At 41.0% G+C, this 25,250-nt stretch overlaps 1 protein-coding gene across 4 annotated transcripts in view; it reads left to right on the top strand.

Moving 5' to 3' along the window:
- Hibch (3-hydroxyisobutyryl-CoA hydrolase) overlaps positions 1–25,250 on the top strand; it is a 70,489-nt gene that overhangs the window by 11,695 nt on the left and 33,544 nt on the right. For 3 of the 4 annotated variants that reach the window (XM_031367413.1, XM_031367412.1, XM_031367414.1), the window contains exons 3-6: positions 1,092–1,229; positions 2,722–2,806; positions 6,164–6,244; positions 9,631–9,683. In XM_031367413.1, the coding sequence (XP_031223273.1) occupies positions 1,092–1,229; positions 2,722–2,806; positions 6,164–6,244; positions 9,631–9,683 (357 nt within the window). The remainder of the gene's footprint in view (positions 1–1,091; positions 1,230–2,721; positions 2,807–6,163; positions 6,245–9,630; positions 9,684–25,250) is intronic. The other variant, XM_031367415.1, reaches the window with a different exon arrangement.

Below are 25,250 nucleotides of genomic sequence, written 5' to 3'. Positions count from 1 at the left end.
CAAGATTCAGGTCGGAAACTTGTTATCTCTCAGCCTCCAGATTAGAGCCAGGTGAGCCTTCTAATTCTGGATTGCAGTTCATTACAAATACAGTCAAGTTGACAACCAGGAATAGCCACTACAGCTAGTGTGTAGACAGCATCTTTCCAATACAGAACATGCAAACTTGTGCTGGACCGATGGCTCAGTGGTTTCAAAGATACCACATGGTGGCTCTCAGTTCTCTGAGGTGGTTTTTGCTGCCCTCTTGTTGTGTCTGAACACAGCTACAGTGCACCCATAGAAATAAAATGAATACAAAAAAAAAAAAAACAAAAGAGCAAGCAAACCTGACACTTTGTGACCTGGCCTTGCTGTTTGTCTGTCTGTACTCCCATTGAGCATTTTCTTGTCCAGCCTTTGTTTCACTCATGTTTACCATCTTATTATTTCCAGATACCTATGTTTATGGTTAGTACCTGGCCATTGTCCTACCTAGAATTCTCACCTCCCCCATGTCTGTCAAAGCTCAGGCCAGATGCTATCTTATTCAAGTTGTCAGTAGCTAGTCTATCACCTCCCTCCCGTGTCTGTGTAAGCTCAGGCCAGATGCTGTCTTACTCAAGTCGTCAGTAGCTAGTATATAGTAAGATTGTCTAAGCTCAGGCCAGATGCTGTCTTACTCAAGTCGTCAGTAGCTAGTATATAGTAAGATTGTCTGTGTAAGCTCAGGCTAGATGCTATCTTACTCAAGTCATCAGTAGCTAGTATATAGTAAGATTATTTACTCCCTCCTTTTTGAAAGCACTTAGTGTAGAATTTGAAATTTGTAACAAACTACAAGATTTAAGAGTATTTCATAGTCCAGGGAGCTCTAGGAAAGGCTTTATTGTAGATTAGTTGATTCAATCCACTTAGAAATAAAATATTAAAAATTTAGGAGGTGTGCATGGTTTGCTTGGAAACTCCTCCATCTGTTTAATCTGAGAAACCTTTGTTAGGCATCTCTAGGTAGCCATTTCTCTAGTTACTGCTTGAAAGATATGCACTTGGTGTGTGTTTTGCTGTGGATGTATGATGAAACTCAATGGAGTTATTCTTTGTTCACTTAGAGGATGTCCGTGCACACAGAAGCTGCAGAAGTGCTGCTGGAGAGGAGAGGCTGTGCAGGGGTCATAACGCTCAACAGACCCAAGTTCCTCAACGCGCTGAGTCTGAATATGATCCGGCAGATCTATCCACAGCTAAAGGTCTATAATGCATCATGTCAAGCCTCTGAAGTCCACTGTAGGAGAACATGCCTGGAGTTTCACTGTGGGACTCTGCAGCATCAGCACCAATGAATGATGCTTCCCTGTGGAATCTACTCCACTTACTATCTTAGGAGACACCTTTTCCTTCACATAGCACTCACATATTTCTCTTTGTGTTATGCCACGTCTTCCTCTCACTGACCTTTTAGACAGTGATGCTGACAGTTCCTAGAGATCAGTGTACTGAATGAAAAGAAGAAAGAAAAAGGAAGTACATGACTGCCCCTAGGTGTGGTGGACAAGAAGGCTTACTGTAGGTGAATGGAATATCAGAGCCACAGGCAGGATATTTGGGAGAGTCCAGGAGACTAGCAGAGTAAAGGGGAGACAAAAATGGGAAGAGTAACCACAATGGCTGCATTATATAGGAAAGGGCAGCTGGAGGAAGGACAGTCCAGGGCCTAGTCTAGAGAAGTTTAGGTTAGTGGACAGAGTATACCAGCCACACCCTGTAACAGGACTGAAGAATGCTGGGAGAACATGGCAGTCAGGTCCTCATTTGTAAGTTCAATAGGCATCTCAGTTAGTCATTTGTCTTGGGTTTGAGACCTAACATACCAGTCTGATCTGCTTCTTCATTTTGGGACAGAGTCTAGCTAGGCAGCCCAGACTGGACTCAAAATCTTCTTGCCCGTGCCTCCTCCTTGCTGGGACTGGAGTGTGCACCTCCATGCCCCAGAAGTCTGCTGGTTTACATTGCTTGGCCAGCTCCTCCTTCCTCTGCTGCTTGACCTTCCTTATTCCTCCCGGCCTCTCGTTCTTTATATTTCTTAGCCATCCTTAGATCCTTAGGTAGGTTTTTAAAGTGAAATGCTTGGGTCATTAAAAAAGTATAGGGCTAAAAGTCAGGCATGTATTAAAACCTTGGATTTCTGCATATTAACTCTGTGGGATGGGCATGATAATCTCTGTACCCCAGCATTCCTCAGCTGGGAGAAAATGAGAATGATGGTCTGTCTCTCTGCCACTGGTGCACCCCATACTCTTATTGTGCTGACTTTATTACTTGACCTCACAAAATTCTTATCACCCTCAAATTTAAAAAACTTTGTAAAAACTTGCCCGTGTAAGAACTTTTTTTTTTTTTTTTTTAATAACAGAGACCTGTCTTGCATGGGAGAAAGGTTATTAGTCCACAACATAGCAGCATTCTTTGGGTTGATTTGTTCCCTAGACTCATAAATGTATATGACACAGTGCCATTAGGCACTTATTTGTTTATCTTATCTTAAAGCTCTGATAGATATTTCTGGGATATGTTCCAGGCTGTACTAAGAAAATGAAATGAAATGAAATTGGTGGGACCCATTCCTCTGCATGTGTTTTATGAAGACCACATCTGTACACACGTATGCATATGAATGTATCTTAACTGAGCTTGTATTTACTATGCTCTCAAAAGCCATTATCATCTTTTATGTTTGGATAGAAGTGGGAGCAAGACCCTGACACATTCCTGATCATCATAAAAGGAGCTGGGGGAAAGGCCTTCTGTGCTGGAGGGGACATCAAAGGTAGGACGCCTGCCCGCTGCAAACTGCTACCTCACTACAACTAATAAATATGGAAAGGCTGGAGATGATTTTTGTTTAGTTTGCTTTTTAGAATTGTTTGGTGTATGTTAACAATTTTTTGCAAGTGAAAGTTTAAAACATGGAGAATTTGTCACCCTTCGAATGGGGATTTCATTTTACTACAGATGTCCAGTGCTGAAGTTTAGATCTTTTGTCCTTCCCTTGTGGCATGTGCCCTACCCCTAGCATCACCAATGTCACTGCCGTGTGAAGGACTTACTGTTTTCCAAACCTGCTGTGTGCAGACTCCATTACTTCCCTACCTCACAGTTCAGAGCAGGTACCTGGTGTGAACAGAGTTAGGGTTAGAGTCTCACAGTTCAGAGCAGGTACCTGGTGTGAACAGAGTTAGGGTTAGAGTCTATTGTGTAATGCTGCTATGTGATTAAACACACAGAAATGAAAATTTGCTCTTTTCTTTTTATTATTGCTCAATTCAGTTTACGTATTTAGCTAGCTAAGATAATAAATGTTTGTTCCCATGATGAGCGTTATGAACTCATTGCTGTCACTGCTGGTTGTCCGTTGAAAGGAATGTTTACAGTATGTTGCTTCTTACGGAGTTGTTACGGCAAGGGGTTTTTCCCTTGTGTTTGTTGTAATTTTACTTAATTTTGAAATTATTTATGAATTTGTTTAATTATTAAAAGACAACCTTTGTTCACAAAATTTATAAGTTTCTGTAAACCATTGCGTTATGAGTAGGAAGGAAAAGCATGTAGCAGCTCCAGGATCAGATTCACACGCTCACTCAGTCCAAAGCAACTGAAAGTTAAAATTGCTTCATAGTGGAAAACTCAATTGCTTAAAGCCATGTGTGAACTGAATTGTGGTTTTGCTTGCATCATGAATTCTCTGGGTATTTATGCATTATGCATCTGTGCCTGTGTGTGCATGTGTGTGACTGTGTGTATGTGTGAGTGCCTGTGTACTTAGGACTGTGTATATGAATGCTGGAATACCTGTAAATGTATACACATGTGATATGAAATGTGTGTGTGCATCTGTATGTCTATAACTATGTGTGTGAGACTGTGTGTGTGCACGTTCCTGTGTATCTGTATATGTGTGTGTATGAGATACTGTGTGTGTGAGACTTTGTGTAAATGTACGTGTATGTGTGGCACATGTGTGTCTGTGTGCCTATGACTGTGTATGTACCTGTATGCCTTTGCCTACATCTGTGTGCTCACCAAATGCCTGTGCCTGTGTGTTGTACTTGTGTGTAGTGTGCTTGTGGTGTGTGTGTGTGTGTGTGTGTGTATACATATGTATAACTACATGCACACTAAGAGCCAAACCTGGGTCTCATACATATCTGTGCTCTATCTCTTAATGAGTGTACCATGAATATTGTACAATCATTGTTCATTTTCCCAAGGGGGCCTTTTCTTTAGAGTGGGGCTTACAATCTTGTCAGTTTCCACATTGGAACACATAGTGTATTGATTGAGGCTAGCTGCTTTGAGTTGTGAGCAGTTTTTGAAAATGAGTTGTCCTAGTTTGAGTCCCTGCTCTGTGACGAAACCCTGTTACCAAAACAACTTCTAGGAGGAAGGGCTTATCTTATGTTTAGCCTATGGTTCCAGGGGAGTGCCTGAGGCAGGGGAAGAATGGTAGTAGGCAGCCAGTGCAGGGCACTGAGAGAGCTGGGTTATGTTTAAGTGGGGTGAAGATATGAACCCTCAATGCTTGCCCCAGTGACATAGTTTCTTCAGAAAGATTATAACTCCCAGACCCCCCCTCCCAAACAGCACCACAAGCCATGGCCAAGTGTTCAGATAACTGAGCCGATTTGGGACATTTCTAATATAAACCCCACCCAGGACTAACTCTATAGTCTTTTTTTAGAAACACAGTAGAAATTCCATAATTATTCTAGTGTACATGTGCAAAACAATGCATGTGAGTTTTAGAAAATTCTACAATAAGTAGATACTTTAAAGGTGAATGTAAATTAATTTTTAATTTATATGTAACTAGTTGATTTATATAAAATTAGCTTAAGATGAAAGTAGAAGGAACCCTGAGAAACTTTGGGGGTAAAGTTAGAGTCTTAGAGTTGCTAGGTAAGCTTCTAGCTCAACCTAGCTCAACAGAGGAGAACAGAGAAGGGCTCCCCCTTCTGGAAAGTACCCCTCGTTTGCATTATAATAGCACAGTCACAACAGATCTTTCTTAGGAGAGGATAGTTGGCCCTTGGTGTCTGACATTCTGCCTTATGGATTCAACCTACTGTAGATGGCAAATATTAGGGAAAAAATTTGTACCAAACAGGCAAAACCTTTTTTTCTTCTCATTCTCCCCTCAATACCCTGTGGCAACAGTTTAGGCTGGGTGTTACAGATCACCGAGAGGAGACTCACAGTGCACAGTATGATACTGTCTCCTCCAAGAAACTTAGGCATCTCTGGATTTTGGTGCCTGGGTCAGTTAGTATGCTCCAGTGGCCACAGAATTTGGAGTGATACACCATGACTGTCCTCTTTTAAACGATACAAGCATCGGATAAGGTACAGGGAAGTGGCTGTGGAACTTCCATGATCTTTTGGCTGTGTGGAACTCTTCATGGTGATCTATGGAATCTCGAATTTCAGAGCTCAGAGCGAAGCACAAACATAGACCAATGACATTGTTCAGGATATATTCTCTTAATAAATTATCTGTAATTGTTCTGGAGCCTTTGGATTTTCTGAAGACTTCATTGTGTCAGCATGAGTTAAACTTAGAAGAACATGCAGAAATGTGATTAGTGAAAGCTAATGCAAATAACCAAGTGGGGCATCGCTTTCTCTTCCCATTTTTTCCTCTGAGGTCTGGAACAGGACTCTTCCAATAAGGGTCTTGTGATCCAGGTCAGAATGTCTCTATAACCAGCTCTCAGTAGTGGGAGGGGAAGAACAGAGACTGTGGTCTGCTTTGAGTAGAGAGGTTCTAGTGTTTGTAACCTACTTTGAAGAGGGATTTAAGGTGCCAGAAACTGTGGGTGAAAAATCAGGTTGTGTGCACATACACACGTGTGTGCGTGTGTGTGTGTGTGTGTGTGTGTGTGTGTGCTTACAATAAGTAAAAGAAGAACTTTTCTTTGAAAATTTGACATTGGATCATGGGTCTTTGCCAAAGGGTAATTGTGTCACCAACATGGGTAACCTCAAACATTAAAGCCATCTGAAAGTTCCCCTACTTTCAGCACTTAATGATTCCAAGGTTTTTTACATCTGAGACTGTACTGACTGGAAGCCCTCTTTATGATTTGTAGTTGCTCTTGCCTTCATTTTCTTCTCTTTTCTTCCTTAGCAATCTCAGAAGCTAAAAAGGTGAAACAGAATTTGAGTCAAGATTTCTTCAGAGAAGAATACATCCTGAACAACGCCATTGGTATGTGTATGATCTGCTCTGAGCTTTGAATGTGGAATCCAGACGTGAGATGGCACTGTAGTCTGTTAAAATGCAACCAATTAGGCACTCTTTATGGAAACATTCATACCGACCATACTGATAAAATTGTTTTCTTTGTTATAGAATAACTATATTCTATTTGTCTAACATCACTGTGAAAATATGGATTCTTTATCATTTAGTTAGCTTTTTCTGAAGACAAGAAAACTTAGGCCCCAAGTTTCTAAACAAAAGTAAAATAGCATTTTCTATTTCTCTGGGAACTCGGGAGTGGAAATTTCTCGAGTCAGAGTTCTAGGTTTCTGTGCAAGTGAAATGACATTTACTTTAGCCAAACATGTTTTGAAAAGTTATATTAGTACATTTATATCCGTAAATCTAGACATAGTAGCAATATTCTGATTTTGGATAATGTTATAAGAACAATACATTTCTAAAGTTATGGTTCATCCCCCTTTGTGGTTTTCCAGCTTAGTCACAGTTCACTGTTCAGGATTGGTGTTGACTCGGGTACTTCTGTGCTGTCCATTATTGTCAATATTCCCGTGCTAACTAGTCTACATTTATACATAAGAGGCACTTTCTAGTTTTTACTGATAGAGATGGTTGAGCCATTGCATTTTGTACTCTAGTGATAATTGTTGCTTATTTAGAAATAAATATGGAATGGATATGTTATATAACTTTGCTTCCAGAATTTCCCAGAAGACTCTTTTTTTATATACATCTTTTGTCTTGACTACCCTTGGAAGTTAATTCTTTTAACTTAAGAATTGTTTTGCCTAGTTATACAAAAATTTCTATAGAAACCTGGGAATATGTAATCACGAGGCCTCAAATTCAATCCCTAGGCTTGAGATGACAGGCAGACAGATAGACAGACAGACAGATGTCTGGAAGAGGACCGAATATATAAGAATGAGTGACTCTGAGAAAGCAAGTAAGCATAGCTGGTTAGCAGCTATGCAAGTTCAGACTGGAAAGACAGCAGCTTGTTCCACATTATCAAGGAGAGCTGACTGCTTTCATAGTAGTCTTTGCATGAGTCTTTGTGGAGTTATAACTTACAGTGTAATACCATAAATGCTCAATTGTTTTTAGAAGATTAAAAAGTTGTGCAGCTGCATGTGTGCGGTCCGTTTCAAGAGCCACTGAACTTTTGAAATGTGACTAATGTAACCAAGAAACTGAATTTTAAATGTGGGTATGTTGTGTGAGGTTTCAGCTGCTCCACTTTATGCTCCTGGCTGGTTGTGCTTCCAGCCACCCGCCCAGCAACTCTTTGGATCTGCGAATGAAAGACACACACGCACGTGCGCAAGCACACACACACACACACACACACACACACACACACACACACACACCCCTCAGTTAATCTTTAGTATGCTGTGACTGTCTCAAGGCTGGGCAGTTTTAATCTATGATAGCTGCCCTGCTATCATAGATTTCCCTCTGGTACTCCTGACTCAGCTCCCTGTAAATCTATGATCTGTCTCATCTGCCCTGTTCCCTCTGGGCTGCCCCTGTCTTAGCTGCCTAAGCTGCTTCTGAGCAGCCATTCTGGGGCCTGCATTCCTTCTCACCTACATTTTGGATGATCTTCCCTCTGCAGCTCTAAATCTGATCCGGTCGTCCCCACCCCCACACCCAGTCAAGGTGATCTCTTCCTTTCTGCTGTCCTAACCCCCACAACTCTAAAGGTCCAGTACCATCTCTCTTTGCCCAGCCATTGGCCACTGAAGTCTTTATTGATCAATCAAAAAACAATTGGGGACGAGAACCTTCAGTGTTTGGACATGCAGATTTCACAATTGAATCAAAGCATTAAAGCCAATCTCCAACATTGATAAATTATAATTTTGATAGAAATGGTTCCATGTGACTAATAAGTACTCTTTTTTTTTTTTCGTGAAATAAAAAGAAAATAAAAAAAACATTTAGGTAATATGTAGATATATTTGGTAAAATATTAAAAGTATATATAGAGGAAAGGTGTATATATAGAGAAAATCAAAAGGTAAAAATTCTATATATTGTGACATTAGAGTCAACAAGGAATTTGGCAGACTCTGGCTTAATGTGCTGCATTAGTTATTGCTTAATGGTTTATATTTGAAATATGCATGTCTATAGTAGCTGATGTGGAGTGAGTGTCTATATCTCTACCACAATCAATACTTTGTTTTGTAGCTTCTAAGGAACTTCACATGTAGACCTTGTGAGTGTGAAGTCTGAGCTGTGCTTTGTCTGTGAATACTTTGGGGATTTCCAGATGGGTCAGAATGCAGGTTTGTCTTGGTCTTCACCAGTAGAAGTTAGGTCTGGTTCTTCCTCCCAGCCCTGTACTCTCAGAAATGAGGTTCAGACTCAAAATATAGATACAAACACCTTGGCCATATAGCTAAACTATTCTCTGATTACATTATAACTTAAAATAACTCCTATATTCTACTCTACATTCTGCCACGTGGCTGGTTACCAGTGCCCAGGTACCATATGTTCATTTCATGACATAATTCTAGGCAAATTTGTGCTGGGTACTCTCCCAGAATTCTTTCTGCCTCTCAGATGTCCTATCTCCTATTTCCTACTTAAGCCATAGGCCATCAGTTTTATTATTAACAGGTGGCATATCCATTCAGACACAAGATATTCTCGCTACAGTCACCAGGCATAGTATTGTTAGTAAACTGTGACAAAAACCTTGTACTTTATGTTTTTATTATGTTCTGCCACATTGCTGAGAAGAAATCCTATAAAAAGAAATAGAGACAGTAAATGTTTATGTGATTAATAGAATCTTTTTCAAACAGGGATATCTAAGGACATATGTTATCTTATAGATGAAGACACATTTATGTATGACATATATGAAACACTTTTATCTAATATGTGTGTGTCATATATAAGTCACTTGTCTATCACTCAGTGCCTGTTGAGTTGCCTCTTCACTTATAGTAAAGTGAGACTGGACTCTGGGTCTGATCCCTTCCATTCTGGGTTTGTTCTTCTTCGATGTCCTTCTCTGTGTGTCTCCAGAGGCTATCATTATATAGAAAGCAGACATGTTCTTTAAAGCACGGCTGAGTATGTGACCTATAAGGTAGATGTTAGTTATTTTTCTTAATTGCCAAATAATACAAAACTTGTATTTGTTTCTGACTCAAGACTGAGTTGTTAAATGTTGAGTATTTTTACCACGATTGCATGTGATTTGATGTTTAAATATCATGACATTACAAACCATGTAATAGTCTTGATATTTCTTTAAACATTATCTAAGTAAATTAGGGTATGCATAGTATGACTTTTGGAAAGAGGTTATGTTTTAGATATTCTAACCAAAGCTTGCTTTCTTCTAGCATGTTGTCAGAAACCATATGTTGCCCTTATTGATGGTATCACAATGGGTGGGGTAAGTGGACCTTTTGTTATTTTCATTGTATAAATGAGTTGTAGTAAAATAATGATTATTTCATAAAAATGAGACAGTGAGTGTAATATAATATAACTCACTGGAACATATGTTCATTTCAGTTAGATTTGGGGGGGGTTAGGATGTAAATTGTATTGGATTGGAGCACTTTAGACTCTTTAACCCCAAACAAATATTCTTTATGTTCTTAATTACGCTATAATGTATTTTAATCTTTGTAGTTAGCAAACTTTTTTAAGCAACAGAAACTTATTTGTGTGTGTGTGTGTGTGTGTGTGTGTGTGTGTGTGTGTGGTGTATGGGGGTAACATTTAAGAGAGTATATGGGCATGCATATGCCATGATGCATGGGTAGAGGTCAGAGGTCAGTCTTGTTTGTCAGCCTTCACCTCTGCCTTCTTTGAGCCAAGCTTCTTGTTTTTCTGCTGTGTATGTCAGGCCACTTTGCCTGCAAATTTCAGAGATTCTCCTGGTTTTGCACCTGTCTCCTCCTAGGTTGCTTTCTGTGAGTTTTGGGGATTCTTACATATTGTCATGCCTGCATGTGAAGGCTTTGCCCACTGAGCCCTCTCCCTAGTTCTGCTTGCACTGTTTTGTTTACGTGTAAAACTTTCCCCTCTTTTTGAGTATTGGGCATAAAACTCAGGACCATATGTTTTACCATTTAGCTTCATCCCTATCCCTTGTTTTTTGAGGCAGGGCTTTGATGTGTAGCTCAGGCAAGCCATGAACTTGTCATGTGCCCTGGGACAGCTTTGAGCTCAAGTTGTTCCTGTCTCTGCATCCCAAGTACTGGCTGGAATTGCAGGTATACACCACCATCCGCTCTATTGCCCCCTTTCCTACTTATACATTAGCAGGGCTTCCAGTAGTGTTGGGAAAAAAATATGTTCAACCTTCGATAGTGTGGAGGTGGCTTACTGACTTGTTTCATAGCATTTCACATTCATGGAAGTGCTGGAATGTTATTTTATTTTTCAAGACAAAGTCTTTGCTCTGCACCTTTCAGTCTCTTGGTTCACTTGCTTTTAACTTCCAAGTGTTGGGATTGCAGGTATATGCCACCAGACCCAGTTTGGTGGTTCCTAAAAAAAAGTCGGGGGGAGTTCCTGTCAGTTGACAGGTGTGCTATTCGGTGTTTATGCTATTATGAAGACTAAGATATCCTTTGAATTACTTGCTATGAAACTGGAGAAAACACGAAATAATCACAGAATAAGTGATTATCTGCTGCTGACTGTAACAATTCTAGTCTTTGCTGAAAGAGGGGTCAGAATGGAGCTGCAGGGCAGACAAGGAGCTGAGTGGAAAAGATAGTGATTGAACTGACCCTGGAAAGGTATTGTGGGTATGAGAAGGGCACCTATAAAAACATCTATTTATGTTTGGGGAGAGGGGCGAGGGTACCATGGTGAGCAGGAGAGGCCAGAGGCCAGCGTGTGGGACGTGTGTGGTTCTCTCCTTCCACCATGTAGGAGGCAAGCATAAGAACATAAACAACAGAAACCAAGGTTACTTGGCATCATTAGAGCCCAGTTCTCCAATCATAGCAAGTCCTGGACACACCATCACACTGTAAAAGCAAGATTCAGATCTAAAATCACTTCTCATGATGAGGATACAGGACTTTAAGAAGGACATAAATTTAAAAAAAAAAAAAGGACATAAATAACTCCCTCAAAGATATACATGAGAACTCAGATAAACAGCTAGAAGCCCTTCAAGTGGAAACACAAAAATCCCCTAAAGAACTATAGGAAAACACAATCAAACAGGTGAAGAAAACGAACAAAACCATCCAGGATATAAAAATTGAACTAAAAACAATAAAGAAATCAAAAAGGGAAACAACCATGGAGATAGAAAACCTAGGAAGGAGATCAGGAGTCAGTTGCAAGCATCACCAACAGAATACAAGAGATAGAAGAGAGAATCTCAGGGGCAGAAGATACCATAGAAAACATTGACATAACAGTCAAAGAAAATGCAAAAAGCAAAAAGCTTCTAACCCAAGATATCCAGGAAATCCAGGACACAATGAGAAAGCCAAACCTAAGGATAATAGGTATAGAAGAGAATGAAGACCTCCAACTTAAAGGACCAGTAAATATCAACAAAATTATAGAAGAAAACTTCCCTAACCTAAAGAAAGAGATGCCCATAAACATACAGGAAGCCTACAGAACTCCAAATAGACTGGACCAGAAAAGAAATTCCTCCTGTCACATAATAAACAAAACACCAAATGCACTAACCAAAGAAAGAATATTAAAAGCTGTAAGGGGAAAATGTCAAGTAACCTATAAAGGCAGGCCTATCAGAATTACACCAAACTTCCCACCAGAGGCTATGAAAGCTAGAAGATCCTGGGCAGATATCATTCAGACCCTAAGAGAACACAAATACCAGCCCAGGCTACTATACCCAGCAAAACTCTCAATTACCATAGATGGAAAAAACAAGATATTCTATGACAAAACCAAATTTATATGATATCTTTTCACAAATCCAGCCTTACAAAGGATAATAGATGGAAAACATCAACATGAGCAAAACTATACCCTAGAAGAAGCAAGGAAGTAATCTTTCAACAAATCCACAGAAACCTAATTCCACCTCTAACAACAAAAATAACGGGAAGTAACAATTACTTTTTCTTAATATCGTAATATGAAAGTTAGTATTACCAACATATGCTAATCAATTGAAATTCAAAAGTATGAGGAATTAGAAATTTGTTGGCTATTATCCAGTGGTCTCTCTAATTTGGTAATTGGAGAAATAGGTCCAATATTGTACAATCCATATGCACTTTCAGCTTGTTTGTACGTGACAATGTCTTGCCGGGTACCACTCAGCCTCTCTATTAGTAGGATTGTTTATTTGATGTTTTTGCACTATAGTATGATTTTCAGAACAGCTTACAAATTTCAGAATTATTCATATAACCAAAAGAAATGGTAGACAATTAACTTGGGAGGTGGCTTATAAGAGAAGAACAAAGAGTGAGACTGAATGCTTTGCTTGATGTTTGTAACTATTGTATCAAGTTTGAAGAGGACTTTATAAGTTACTCTTTCTCTGAGATGAATGCTTTTCAAAATCTTCATAGCCAATGAACCAAATTCTTACCCTCACCTAATGTCTGTGCCACCCTCTAAGCAGAACTATTGTTCATTGAAACCATTGGTGAATGACTTTATGGATAGATCATCTTAATACACACACTATTTCTTAAATGAATGTAACCTGTTCTCTGTGGGCTGAGAATGAAGACAATTACTCCCATCAAATAGTTTTGACCATAGCAGGAAATCGGTATCCAAAAATCATGTCTACAATTCATTCCTTGGGGCAACAGAACTGTCAACTCTTAGCTTAGCTACTATGGAGGTAAAATCCTTTGGTGATGTGAGAGTCATTGAAGTACAGTCTTCTTATTACAATGAACTCCAATGTCTAAAAATTGTTCTTATTTTGGGCTTATACCACAGTAAGAGTCAAGATTTTAAGTTCTACTAAAAACAAAACAAAACAAACAAACAAAAAGACTTTATCTATTTATGTTCATTTAAAAAGAAAAACCTAAAAGTGGTATATTATTTTAAAATGTTTAGAGTTACTTAAAATTTATATTGAGAAAAACTTATATATTTTCAGCAAAACTGTATTGTTTCAGCAAAACAGTATTGCTTAGAAAAGCATCTACATAAAACTGTTCAATTGATTGTTGCTTTATATCAAACAACTTTTATAATACTCATTTTTATTATGTTACAATATTTTATAAATTTTAAGAATATGACAAAACAAAACAAACCTGAAAGGTATTGAAGGGGGAGTGTCTCTGGGAGGGGTTGGGTACAAAAGAGAAAGAAGAATGTGATGTAATTCTATTTACTTAAAATATGTTTTTAAATGTTAATAAATTCAGATAAATTGAAATTATGTATCTTTTCTCATCATAATGCAATAAAACCTAAATCAATTAAAAAAAAAAAAAAGAATCTCACAGAAGGTAGCCATGGTGACACATGCCTGTGATGCCAATACTTAGGAGGTCAAGGCAGGAGGATTGCTGTGAGTTCCAGGCTAGCCGCAAGACTTTACAGTGAGACCCTGTATTTAAAAAAAAAAAAGAAAAAGAAAAGAAAAAAGAAAAATTGAAAGGATAAAACAAATCCTCATCAGAGGATTCCTTGATGTTGCAGAGAATAGGGCACCAAAGACAGGCTCAGGGCAGAAATCAATGGCAGAGAAAGACCTACCCCTACGCCTTGAACTACATGTGATGAAACATCATATACAGAAAAAGCCTGAGATTTCCAAACAGGAAAACTTGGGTGCTGTGCAAATGATCAATATGGGCTGGAGGTCGTTAGAGTTCCTTCGTGTTTCAGCTCTCCAGCCTGCTTCTATTCTTGGCCTGATTAAACTATCTCTTTCTAAAACTAAAAAAAAGAAAAGAGAAGAAAAGAAAAAAAAAGACACACACCCACACACAGTTTGTTCTTTTACCACTTTCCTTCTTGACACAATTGCTGGGCGCAGATATCTCCCGCCTGGAAAAGTGTGCCTTACCAATTTATTGTCGCTGTCTCTTCACCTGTCTTAAGTTTAGTGGCTAATCCCATCTAGCCCTGTCAAGCATCCTTGGCCACCCACCTGTAGTAGTGGCCACAGGCCCCGGTTCCCCTGAGACCTCACATGCTGTGTTCTCTCTCCAAAGCATGGCAGAAAACCTTCTTTCCTTGTGGCTGCCTTTTTCCTTCTGAGACCCAGAAGTTTCTCCTGTACCTTCCTCTCAGCAACTGCTCCCTGGCTTCCTTTACTAACACATCAAGAACCAATTGGGGAACAAGACCATAGCATTAGAACCACCCCCTTCACCTGTGTGTGTGTGTGCATGTGTGAAAGGCAGGTAATAGGGTGCCTAGGTGGCCTTAGCACACAGACCCTCCACAGGGAGTTATGACTCTGCTCAGTTATGTGTAAATGAGTTGGTTGTAACTGATGTCAAATGATACTTGGTCATGATATATGAAGATATATATGTAGGACATATATAATATTCTAAAGTCACATTAATGCCTTACAAAGGTCTGTTAGCTTTTGTGATGGTTTGTATGTGCTCAGCCAGGGAGTGGCACTATTAGAGGGTGTGGCCCTTGTTGGGAGTAGGTGTGTTACTGTGGGTTTGGGCTTTGTTGTAGCTTCCTGGAAGCCAGTCTTCTACTAGTAACCTTTAGACGAAGATGTAGAACTCTCAGTTCTGCCCGTACCATGCCTGCCTAGATGCTGCCATACTCTCACCTTGATGATAATGGACTGAACCTCTGAACCTGTAAGCCAGCCCCAGTTAAGTGTTGTCCTTTATAAGACTTGCCTTAGTCATGGTGTCTCTTCACAGCAGTAAAACTTTTACTAAGATAGCTGTAATAGCAGCCTTTTTCAGTTTTTAAAAGTTTAAAAACTTTTAAAAAGTTTTTGACAATTGAGAAGATGACATGCTAAGAACCCCTTTCTTATTATAATAAAGAACTGAAATTTTTTTTAACATCATTTAGTGGAAACTGAAGGCTTAATGGAACTTGAAAAATGAAATAAGTTTATTAATTACATTGAAGATTTTTTTTTTTGAGAAACTGTTGAATTCTGCCTCCTTTGCTACAGTTCTTCCCCCTGTCTGAATCTGAATTTTAAGTCTCCAGTGATCTTTTTATTTTTCCAATCATTTTAAAACTTTAGGAAAAGAATCAAGCCCCACTTAAGACTGTAATTTTAGTCTTGTGTGTACCTGCTCACTTTGATGGCCTCAGCCATGTGATGACACAGCAAGAAGGACCAGATGTGGTTCATCAGTTTTGGACACTTGATTCTTTGAGACAGGAAGTCTTTTCCTTTGTCCACGTTAACTTCTTCTTCATATATATGTGGAAATATACACGCAGGTATGTTCCTATTCATATATGTGTAAGTGGCATAACAGCAGGAGCAGGGAACCTCTTGGATTTCTAAGAAAATAATATGTGCAGTGGGCAAGAGAGGGAGGATGCAGGAGGAAACTGCAGTGTGCCCACATTTGGAATGTGAAGCAGGTAGGGGTTAGGTTCTGAAGTCCTAGCATTCTCTTGCATAAAGACAAGATGAATAACTTATCCTGCTGTCATTTCTGGAGAGCCACTTAAGTGCTCAGCAGGGGCTTGACTAGAGCATCTTTACGTTTTAGAGAGAGCTCTCTCGTGAAAAGAACAGATTGGAGGGGAGGAGGGTTGAAAGAAAAGAGATTATTAGGAAACCATTTTAGGGGTTTGGGTGAAATGATATGAGGGTCCAGGTAATTAATGAAGAATAGGCAATGGAGTAGATTTAAGAGAGTAGGAGAGATGTGATGAAACTTGACATAAGATGTATAATGAAAGATCAAGGAGGGAAAAGGGGCCAGGATGGAATCCATGTTTCTTCTAGTCAGGGTCATGGTGGGCGATGGCACTGTTCTTTCAGAAGTGGGAGGAAGAGTGGGTATGGAGTGATGGGGAGGGGGACAGGAACTAATTTGAATTTGGAGCTTCATTGAGAGATGCCTGTGGACTATCTAGTGGGGCTACTTAGTCTGAATCAAATGTCTTACTGAATATGTGGGTTTGAAATTTGGGTTGCTGCACAGGCAGGTAGTATAACTTTGAGATGCACATATGTGTGCATGCTCCTGGTGTGTGAACTGTCTCACAAGTGGCTAGTAAATGGGGGAGATAGTGTTAGGCTAATGCAGAAAAAATCATTTGGTTCATATGCAGGGTTTTGTTGGTGCTGGTTTTGCTAGACAAGGGGCAGATAGAATTGAGATTTTTTTCAGCTAACAGGAAACCTTTAGTTCATTTGTACTATGAATAGTAGTTGCATTGTCTGTTTAAGAAAATTAAAAACAAGGGCTGGACAGATGGCTCAGCAGTTAAGGGCATTGACTGCTCTTCCAGAGGTCCTGAATTCAATTCCCAGCAACCACATGGTAGCTTACAACCATTTGTAATGGGATCGGATGCCCTCTTCTGGTGTGTCTGAAGACAGCTACAGTGTCATATACATAAAATAAATAAATAAATGTTAAAAAAAAAAGGAAATTAAAAGGAAATGTCTTTTCCAGGGGCATCTTCCTCGACTGACCAATCCCTAGTCCTCACAGCTGGGCTGTTTGGTGGTGGGCTCAGTGGCTCATAGCCAGGTCCCCCTGTTCTATCCTGGCACCCTGGGTTATGCTTGTACCAATATTAAAGCAGTGCCCTTTCTGCATTACTTTTATGCACATTAATTACCTACTGTGACTGTCTTTATTGGTGTGGAACAGCTTGACTGGAAGCTTTAAATTGTGACCCCCGGGTCATTTGTAGTTTTCATCAGCACTATTATTTAACCCCTTTTCCTATTCACTCTATGCAGTTTAATAGAGTATGACGGCTTTCATTGGTTTATTTTAGGAATTCATTGTTTTACTGTTGAGAAGCCTTGTATAGAAAGACTGTCAATAGAAACAATTGTGTATAAGAATATATGGGAGTGCGGGTGTGGTATACACAGAGCTAAGTCTCGGATGAAATTCTTAAGCACACAGTATTTTTTCTTTTTTTTTTTTTTGGTTTTTCAAGACAGGGTTTCTCTGTATAGCCCTGGCTGTCCTGGAACTCACTCTGTAGACCAGGCTGGCCTCGAACTCAGAAATCCTCCTGCCTCTGCCTCCCAAGTGCGGGGATTAAAGGCGTGCACTACCACTGCCCGGCTAAACACACAGTATTCTTAACCAGGGGCAGAAGATGAAACCTACAGAAGACACTGAGGAAGGACAGTGGGTGGAGGACCAGAAGACAGAAGCAAGCCAGGAGAGTAGAGTTGTGTGAAACCCTCTTGTTGGCTTCTGTGCTCCAGAGATCTTTGGTGATTCTTTACATTGCCATAAGCAATGCTTTTCAGGCTCATCCTATGCACTTTGTTCAAATTCTTTTGTTCTTTAGTGCAGTTCTGCTATTTGATAATTGTTTGTAGGGCTTTCGGTAAAACTATGAATATATTTTGTTTTAAGATAAAATAAATAGGCCATCAACTCAATATTTCCTATCAAAATTGAAATTTTAGACTTATTTAATGTTTGAAATCTTTTTTATGTTGGAAGTCTTCACTCCTGCCAGGAAATCAGGTAGGACAAGTACAGATCTTCACCTGTCCCTCTATCCCTCTACATCCAATGACACAGTCTCATCCCAGCTCTGCAGCAGAGTACCTGCAGAAGCCTTATACCATTTAATTTGTAGTGGACCCCACAGATCTCCTGTTTCTCGCTTTTCTCCCAGCCCCGATTTCTATAGGCCCTCCCTGGGAACGTACAGGCCACTCTGGCTATGGAAACTGGCAAACCTTCACCTCTCCTTCCCTTCCTTACCCCATTTACACTGGATCAGACAGATCTGGGTGAATTGTTTTCACCCAGCCTCCAACCCTAGCAGGCACTCCCTGGGAACCCTCAGGCCTCTCTAACCAGAGAAGCAAGCAACCTAATTGCAGATCTTCACTTTTCCCCATTCCTTCAAGTCCAGTCTTATTTCCAGCTCTGTATCAAACCTGCTGTAGCCTCTCTTCACTCTCTGCTTTCATTCTCAGGGAGCTAAGTAAGCAGATCTCCACTCTGCCTTTCTCCCTCTTGTGAAGGCCCTCCATAGCTCTTCCCTATTCCTAAGCCTCATATCCCAATACCCAGAAACACATTTCACTTAGAATCCCCACTGTCCACACCTATCAGAACCCCAGAAGATTTTCCTACGGGCAACATACTCCTCAGAATCAGAGAAGAAACAGAAACCAAGGAACATAACACCCAACCAAAAAAAGATAAAGCCACATATCAGCACCTAATGTAAAACCACAATTAATACCAGCCAAGACAGTATATCTCATGAGAGCCCAGCAGCTCTACCACAACAGGCCTTTAGTGTTCTAATAAAGTTGAAATATAAAAGACCTTAAAATGCCCTTTATGCATGTAATAGAGGTCTTTAAAGAGAAAATGAGTAAAACCATTAACAATAAGTACAACCTCATGACACTAAGAAGCATCTACATGGCAAAGGGCACTGTCATTTGGACAAAGAGGCAGCCTGCAGAATGGGAAAGGATTTTTTTTTACCAAGTACATGTCTAGTAGAATACTAATATCTAAAATATGTAAAGAACTCAGGAAACAAGATACCAGTAAAACAGATAACTCATTTAAAAATGGGTTACAGATCTAAATAGTATTCTCAACAGAGGAAACTCAAATGGCTAAGAAATACTTAAATGTTCAATTTCCTTAGCCATCAGGATAATGCATATCAAAACTACTTTGAGATCTGTTGTCAGAATGGCTAAGATTAAAACCCAAGTGTTAGCTCATACTGGTAAAGATATGGAACAAAGGGAATACTCCATTGCTGGTGGGGATGCAAACTTATTTGGCCATTGTGAAATCAGTGTGGTGATTCCTCAGGAAAATGAGAAGTGATCTACCTCAAGATCTGTGTATACCATTCCTGGGCATATACTCGAAGGATCCTCCATCGTACCACAGAGGCACTTGCTCAACTTTGTTCACTGCTGCTCTAGTCATAACAGCTAGAAATTGGAAGCAACCTGGATGTCTCTCAACAGGAGAATGGATAGAGAAGATGGGGTACATTTATACAATAAAGTATTATTCAGCCATCAAAAAAATGTCATCATGAAATTTGCAGGCAACTTGATAGAATTGGGGGGAAAGTCCTGAGGGAGGTATCACAAATGCAGAAAGATAGATAAGATGTATATTTACTTATGTGTGGATATTAGTTGTGAAGTCATTGATAACCACACTACAATCTAGAGAGTGTAGGTATAGAGGAAGGGACTGGACACGAAGGAATATATAGATCTCATTAGGAAAGGGAAATAGAATAGATAGGAATGGATGTGGGTGCTTGAGAGGGTTGATCAAGTGGAGATGGAGAAGAAAGAAGTGGATGTAGAAGAGAATACAAGGAGAGACAGCTAACACTAAGGTGCATTTAAATGGTAACTTAATACAATAGAAACTTCCTAAAATATATACATATATGATGTCGATCTAAAGGAAATAACCAAATAATGGGGAGAGAGTCTCAACTGACTGCCCCCCCCTTTTTTTAAAATTAATCATTCTATTCATTTACATCTCAAATGATATCCCACTTCCTGGTTACCCCCTCCACCAATCCCCCATCCCACAACTGCCCCCCCTCCTTTGCCTGTATGAGGGTACTCCCCCACCCACCCACACTCTCCTGCCTCACCACTCCAGCATCCCCCTATGCTGGGGCATCAAACCTCCCTAGGACCAAGGGCCTCCCCTCCGCCCATTGCTGTCAGATAAGGCCATCCTCTGCTACATGTGTATCTGGAGCCATGGATCCCTCCAGGTACACTCCTTGGTTGGTGGTCTAGACTCTGGGAGAACTGGGTGGTCAGGCCAGTCTATGTTGTTCTTCCCATGGGGTTGCAATCCCCCTCTGCTCTTCCAGTCCTTCCACCAGCTCCCCTACCAAGTTCCCTGAGCTCACTCTGATGATTAGCTCTAAGCATCCACAACTTCATTGGTTAGTTGCTAGCCAGACCTCCCAAGGAACCTTCACAGTAGGTTCCTGACAGCAAGCACCTCTTGTTGGGTTTGTTGTCTGTAGACATGATGGATCTCTAGGTGGGGCAGTCCCCAATTGGTCCTTCCTTCAGTCTCTGTTCCATTTTTTTTTTTTTTTGTCTCTGTTCTTCCTTTGGACATAGAATATTTCTGGGTTAAAAACTTTGAGATGGGTGGGTGGCCCCATCCCTCGACCAGGGTCTCTATAGGTTCTCTCTCCTCCTCCTCTGTGCATTTCAGCTAAAGTCATCCCCATTGGGTCCAAGGAGCCTCAGGTTTCCCTGATTTCTGGGACCCTCCAGTGGCTATCCCCACTTCCTCATCTACCTTGATGCATATTTTTGTTCTATTTCCTGACCATCTGTACCTCTCTCACATCTCCTCCAGTTTCTGATACTACCCTTACCAAGCCAGCTCAGTCAGTCAACAGGTTCTCCTACGCAGGAGTGAGGATTAAAAAGAAAAAAGACAATTAGACAACATTGTAGCATGACCCCAGCCAGTTCTGAGGCTGAGGCTGGTTTATTTTTTCCCAAACTGCTTTTATACCATTTTAATTGCATGCAAGTAATAAGGTCAGTTCTAGGTTAAGGAACAAGCAAGAATAAACACAGATAGTCAAGGAACAAGAAAGGCAATAAATAGAGTCCCATGATTACTCCCTTGTTCACTGTTTCTAAGGGTTTATCAGGATGACCAAGATATCTGAGCCTACTTCCCTGCCCTAGCCTGAAGCTTACTTCTTTGTTCTAGCCTAAAATTAGATTCCTGCCTGACCTTACTTCCTTGTCCTGGCCCAATGTCAGATTTCTGCCAAGTGGCCCCAAAAGTTCTCCACACTGCCCTCTTATTTCCTTCCCCTCCTCTCTTGCTTCCAGGTCCCTCCCTGCCTCCACCACCCATGATCGTCCTGTTGCCCCCTCAATGCAGGACTGAAACACTCACATCCTGGTCTTCCTTTCTTCTATGCTGCATATGGCCTGTGGCCAACTGACCATCTCTTTTCACCAAATGAAGCTTCCAGTACTGGGATTGTGGTATATCTAATGAGTTGTTGACCAAAAGGGACCCATGAGAATCCCCTAACAACCCAGGCTCTTGCCCAGACTGTAGATTGCTCTCCACATGCTGACAACAAGGCCCCATTGCTCAAGACAGCTCCTACATAACTCATTGAAGATGGAGCTGTTGAGCCAGTGCCTACATAGAACCTTATATAGCCTTCACCCCATGTTTAGCATCTTTGGTACAGGAATAAACTCTGCATGTTCTCACAAGAGAAATATAAACACCAAGCCATAGACAAATCCTCTATCTACAATGATGTTCTGCCTGCAAGACATGCTGGGACAATGATAGCACAAAGCTTGTGTGATTTTTCTTAAGGTCCTTTCTATAAGATGAAACCCATACCCCACAATGCTTGAGTGACCGTGAACTAGAGACTGGATAGCTCAGGGAGCTAGGTAAAACCAAATACTTCTGGTCTAATGTAGGGTACCAGGTGGTGGGGAAATAAAGGGGTGGGAGAGACCCATGTCCTGCCAGAGCTCAGAGACCCTTGATGAGTGGACAAAGGAGACTGCCATTCGCTGTCCACACCTCCAGGTGGATGTCTGGCTGTGGGAAGCAACATAACCCCAGTCCTTGAGGGTGGGGGGAGCAGTCCGGGGTCCCTGGGCCTCTCAGAGGCCAGGGACAATAGGTTCTAGCTCTTGGGCATTGCAGGACGTCATCGCTGGACACCATGGAAGAGAAGGGTGGGGGCCCCCAGGGTGGCAGTGACCCTGGGCCAAAAGTCAAAAAGGGAGATGGGAAGAAGGCGCTGGATGGTTCTCTCCTGGGCTAGAGTCCTTGATCTCTCATTTGGTTGCTGGAAATGCTGGGAGGCTTTCCTGCAGGAGATTAGACTCAACTCTTTAGGGGAAGGCCTACTCCATTGTTCCAGCACTGCGAGAGTCTAGATGAAAGGATTCAGTCCATGGTTTTAGGGCTTTATTGTAGAAAACAGAGAGAGAGGGGAAGGGGGGAGGGCAGAGGGAGAGAAGGATGAGATTCCCTAGTTAGGGCATATTCAGTGTAGAAAAGACAGAATATTTTTCTTCTAGTTCTCCCTCATTTCAGAATTACTGGATTTTGTGTGTGGTACTCACATGTATGTACATGTATGTACATGTGTATGTCTGTGTATACATATAGACACATGCACATACTTATGTGCGTGACATAAAAGCAGAAAAGGGATTAGGGAGAAAAAGGGGACCAAAAGTGTGTGTATGGGGCAAGGGGGACTGTGGATGAGCTGTTTCTCTTGCTGCAACAAAACTCTATGACCAAAAGAGCAAAAGGAAATGATTTGGCTTATACTTTCATATTGCTGTTCATCATCAAAGGAAATTAAGACAGGAACCCAAACAGGGTTCCTCCTGGAGGCAGGAGCTGATGCAGAGGCCATGGAGGGGTGTTGCTCACTGGCTTGCTCCCATGGCTTACTCAGCCTGCTTTCTTATAGTACCCAGGACCATCAGCCCAGGATGGCACCACCCACAATGAGTTGGACCCTCTCCATCAATCATTTATTAAGAAAATACCCTGAAGTTGGACCTTATGGAGCTTTCTCTGTTGAAGTTCCCTCCTTTCTTGTTGGTGTGTCAAGTTGATGTAAGATTAGCCAGACAGAGGTGGAATGAAGTAAATGTGACTGATAGAATGATCTTTGTATCAAATGTCATCATAAAAGCCATTATTCATTAATGCAAAGTAATTTTTTAATTAGACCATCAATTGAAGGTTTAAAAGGTTAAACTTTTAGAGGAATGGCCTGAAGCAGTGGCTGATGGGATTAGCACAGGGAGAATGGAAGAAGGTGAAGTCCCCTGGGTAGGCTAGACTGGACTGCCTGGCCCTGTGCAGGCCATGGAATGGAGTTTTAAAAATATATGTTGCATACATTGTTAGAACATACAAAATATATGCAATATAGGTGTGTGGTGTGTGCATGTGTGTATGTATCATGATACACAGGGAAACTTGAAGAGTTTTGATAATCAGTGTATCTTTTGGAGGAAAATGATGGGACTTAGATTGAGAATTATAGTCATATTTTAACTTGATATGTAAATAATAAAGGTTATAATTATGTAGTGCTTATGGAATTGTGCTAGTTAAAAGATGAGGGGCAATAATTAGATATAGGAGAACTGAGGCAGGGTCTGTGAGTTGAGAACTGGAGTCATCTGGGCTCAATAGAAGCCTGACTTAAAGCTACTAATTCTACCTGATATTTTGTTTTTAAATTCATAGCAATATGTTCCAGAATAATTCTGAGTTCTTGGTTATAATATGGCAAACTAGAAGTACAGAATAAGGGAAAAACTCTTAAAACAGCAGAGGAAATTATCAGTATAGCATGTTTTATTTTCATCAGAATTGTAAGAGTTCATGGCTGTCTTGAAGTGTATGGTTGGTCTGATTTGGGCAATGTTGTCAGCTGACCATATCCTAATACAGTGATGAGAACAAACACATGTGCCTTCACAGAGTAAATCTAGTGTAACTTGCAGGTGTGTACCACAAAGGACATAAGTACAGGCTAAAGGATGTCCTTGACTGACATTTTTATGGCCATGATTATTAGATTTTAAACGTAATGTATAGTACAAAACTTTATAAGAAATTACATAGGTGTTTAAGTGTTTTCTTAATGAGAGGCTTAAAGTTTTTTCCATGCCCCCTACCCTCTGACTGTTCCACATCCCATACCCCCTCCTCACCCACCTGTCTCCACGAGGATGTCCCCACCCCCTACCCCACCTGACCTCTAAACTTCCTGGGGCCTCCAGTCTCTTGAGGGTTAGGTACATCATCTCTGAATGAACACAGACCCGGAAATCCTCTGCTGTACATGTGTTGGAGGCCTCATATCAGCTGGTGTATGCTGCCTGATTGGTGGTCCAATGTTTGAGAGATCTTGGGGGTCCAGCTTAATTGAGACTGCTGATCCTTCTACAGGATCACCCTTCTCCTCAGCTTCTTTCAGTCTTCCCTAATATAATAACAGGGGTCAGCTGCTTCTGTCCATTGATTGGGTGCAAACATCTGCCTCTGACTCTTTCAGCTGCTTGTTGAGTTTTTCAGACAGCAGTCATGCAAGGACTCCATGGCCTCAGTAATAGTGTCAGGCCTTGAGGACTCCCCTTGAGCTGAATCACACTTTGGGCTTAAAGGTTTTAATAATGTACAAATGACTGAACTAAGTGGCAAAACATGGAGAAATTTAGGAAATTTTAATAAAAAATGAAAAGATTCAGATATTGAGCCCTACTTAGCTAACATATAGCACAGAGAACCCGACATTGTTGTAAATACTTTGCATATGTCACTGGTTAAGATGAGAATGGGAATGGGGTTTGGGGGAGAGGTTGGAACAACATGGACAGAGCAGAGCGAGGGGAAGTACAGTGACAACAGTCAGCACACACTGGGACAGCAGTCAGCACACACAGGGACAGCAGTCAGCACACACAGTGACAACAGTCAGCACACACAGTGACAGCAGTCAGCACACACTGGGACAACAGTCAGCACACACAGGGACAACAGTCAGCACACACAGTGACACACAGCACACACAGTGACAGCAGTCAGCACACACAGTGACAACAGTCAGCACACAGGGACAACAGTCAGCACACACAGTGACAGCAGTCAGTACACACTGGGACAGCAGTCAGCACACACAGTGACAACAGTCAGCACACACTGGGACAACAGTCAGCACACACTGGGACAACAGTCAGCATGCACAGTGACAGCAGTCAGCACACACTGGGACAACAGTCAGCACACACAGTGACAACAGTCAGCACACA

Source organism: Mastomys coucha, unplaced genomic scaffold, assembly GCF_008632895.1.
Source record: "Mastomys coucha isolate ucsf_1 unplaced genomic scaffold, UCSF_Mcou_1 pScaffold14, whole genome shotgun sequence".
NCBI classification, from domain to species: domain Eukaryota; kingdom Metazoa; phylum Chordata; class Mammalia; order Rodentia; family Muridae; genus Mastomys; species Mastomys coucha.
This window is presented reverse-complemented; position numbering and strand designations above follow the sequence as displayed.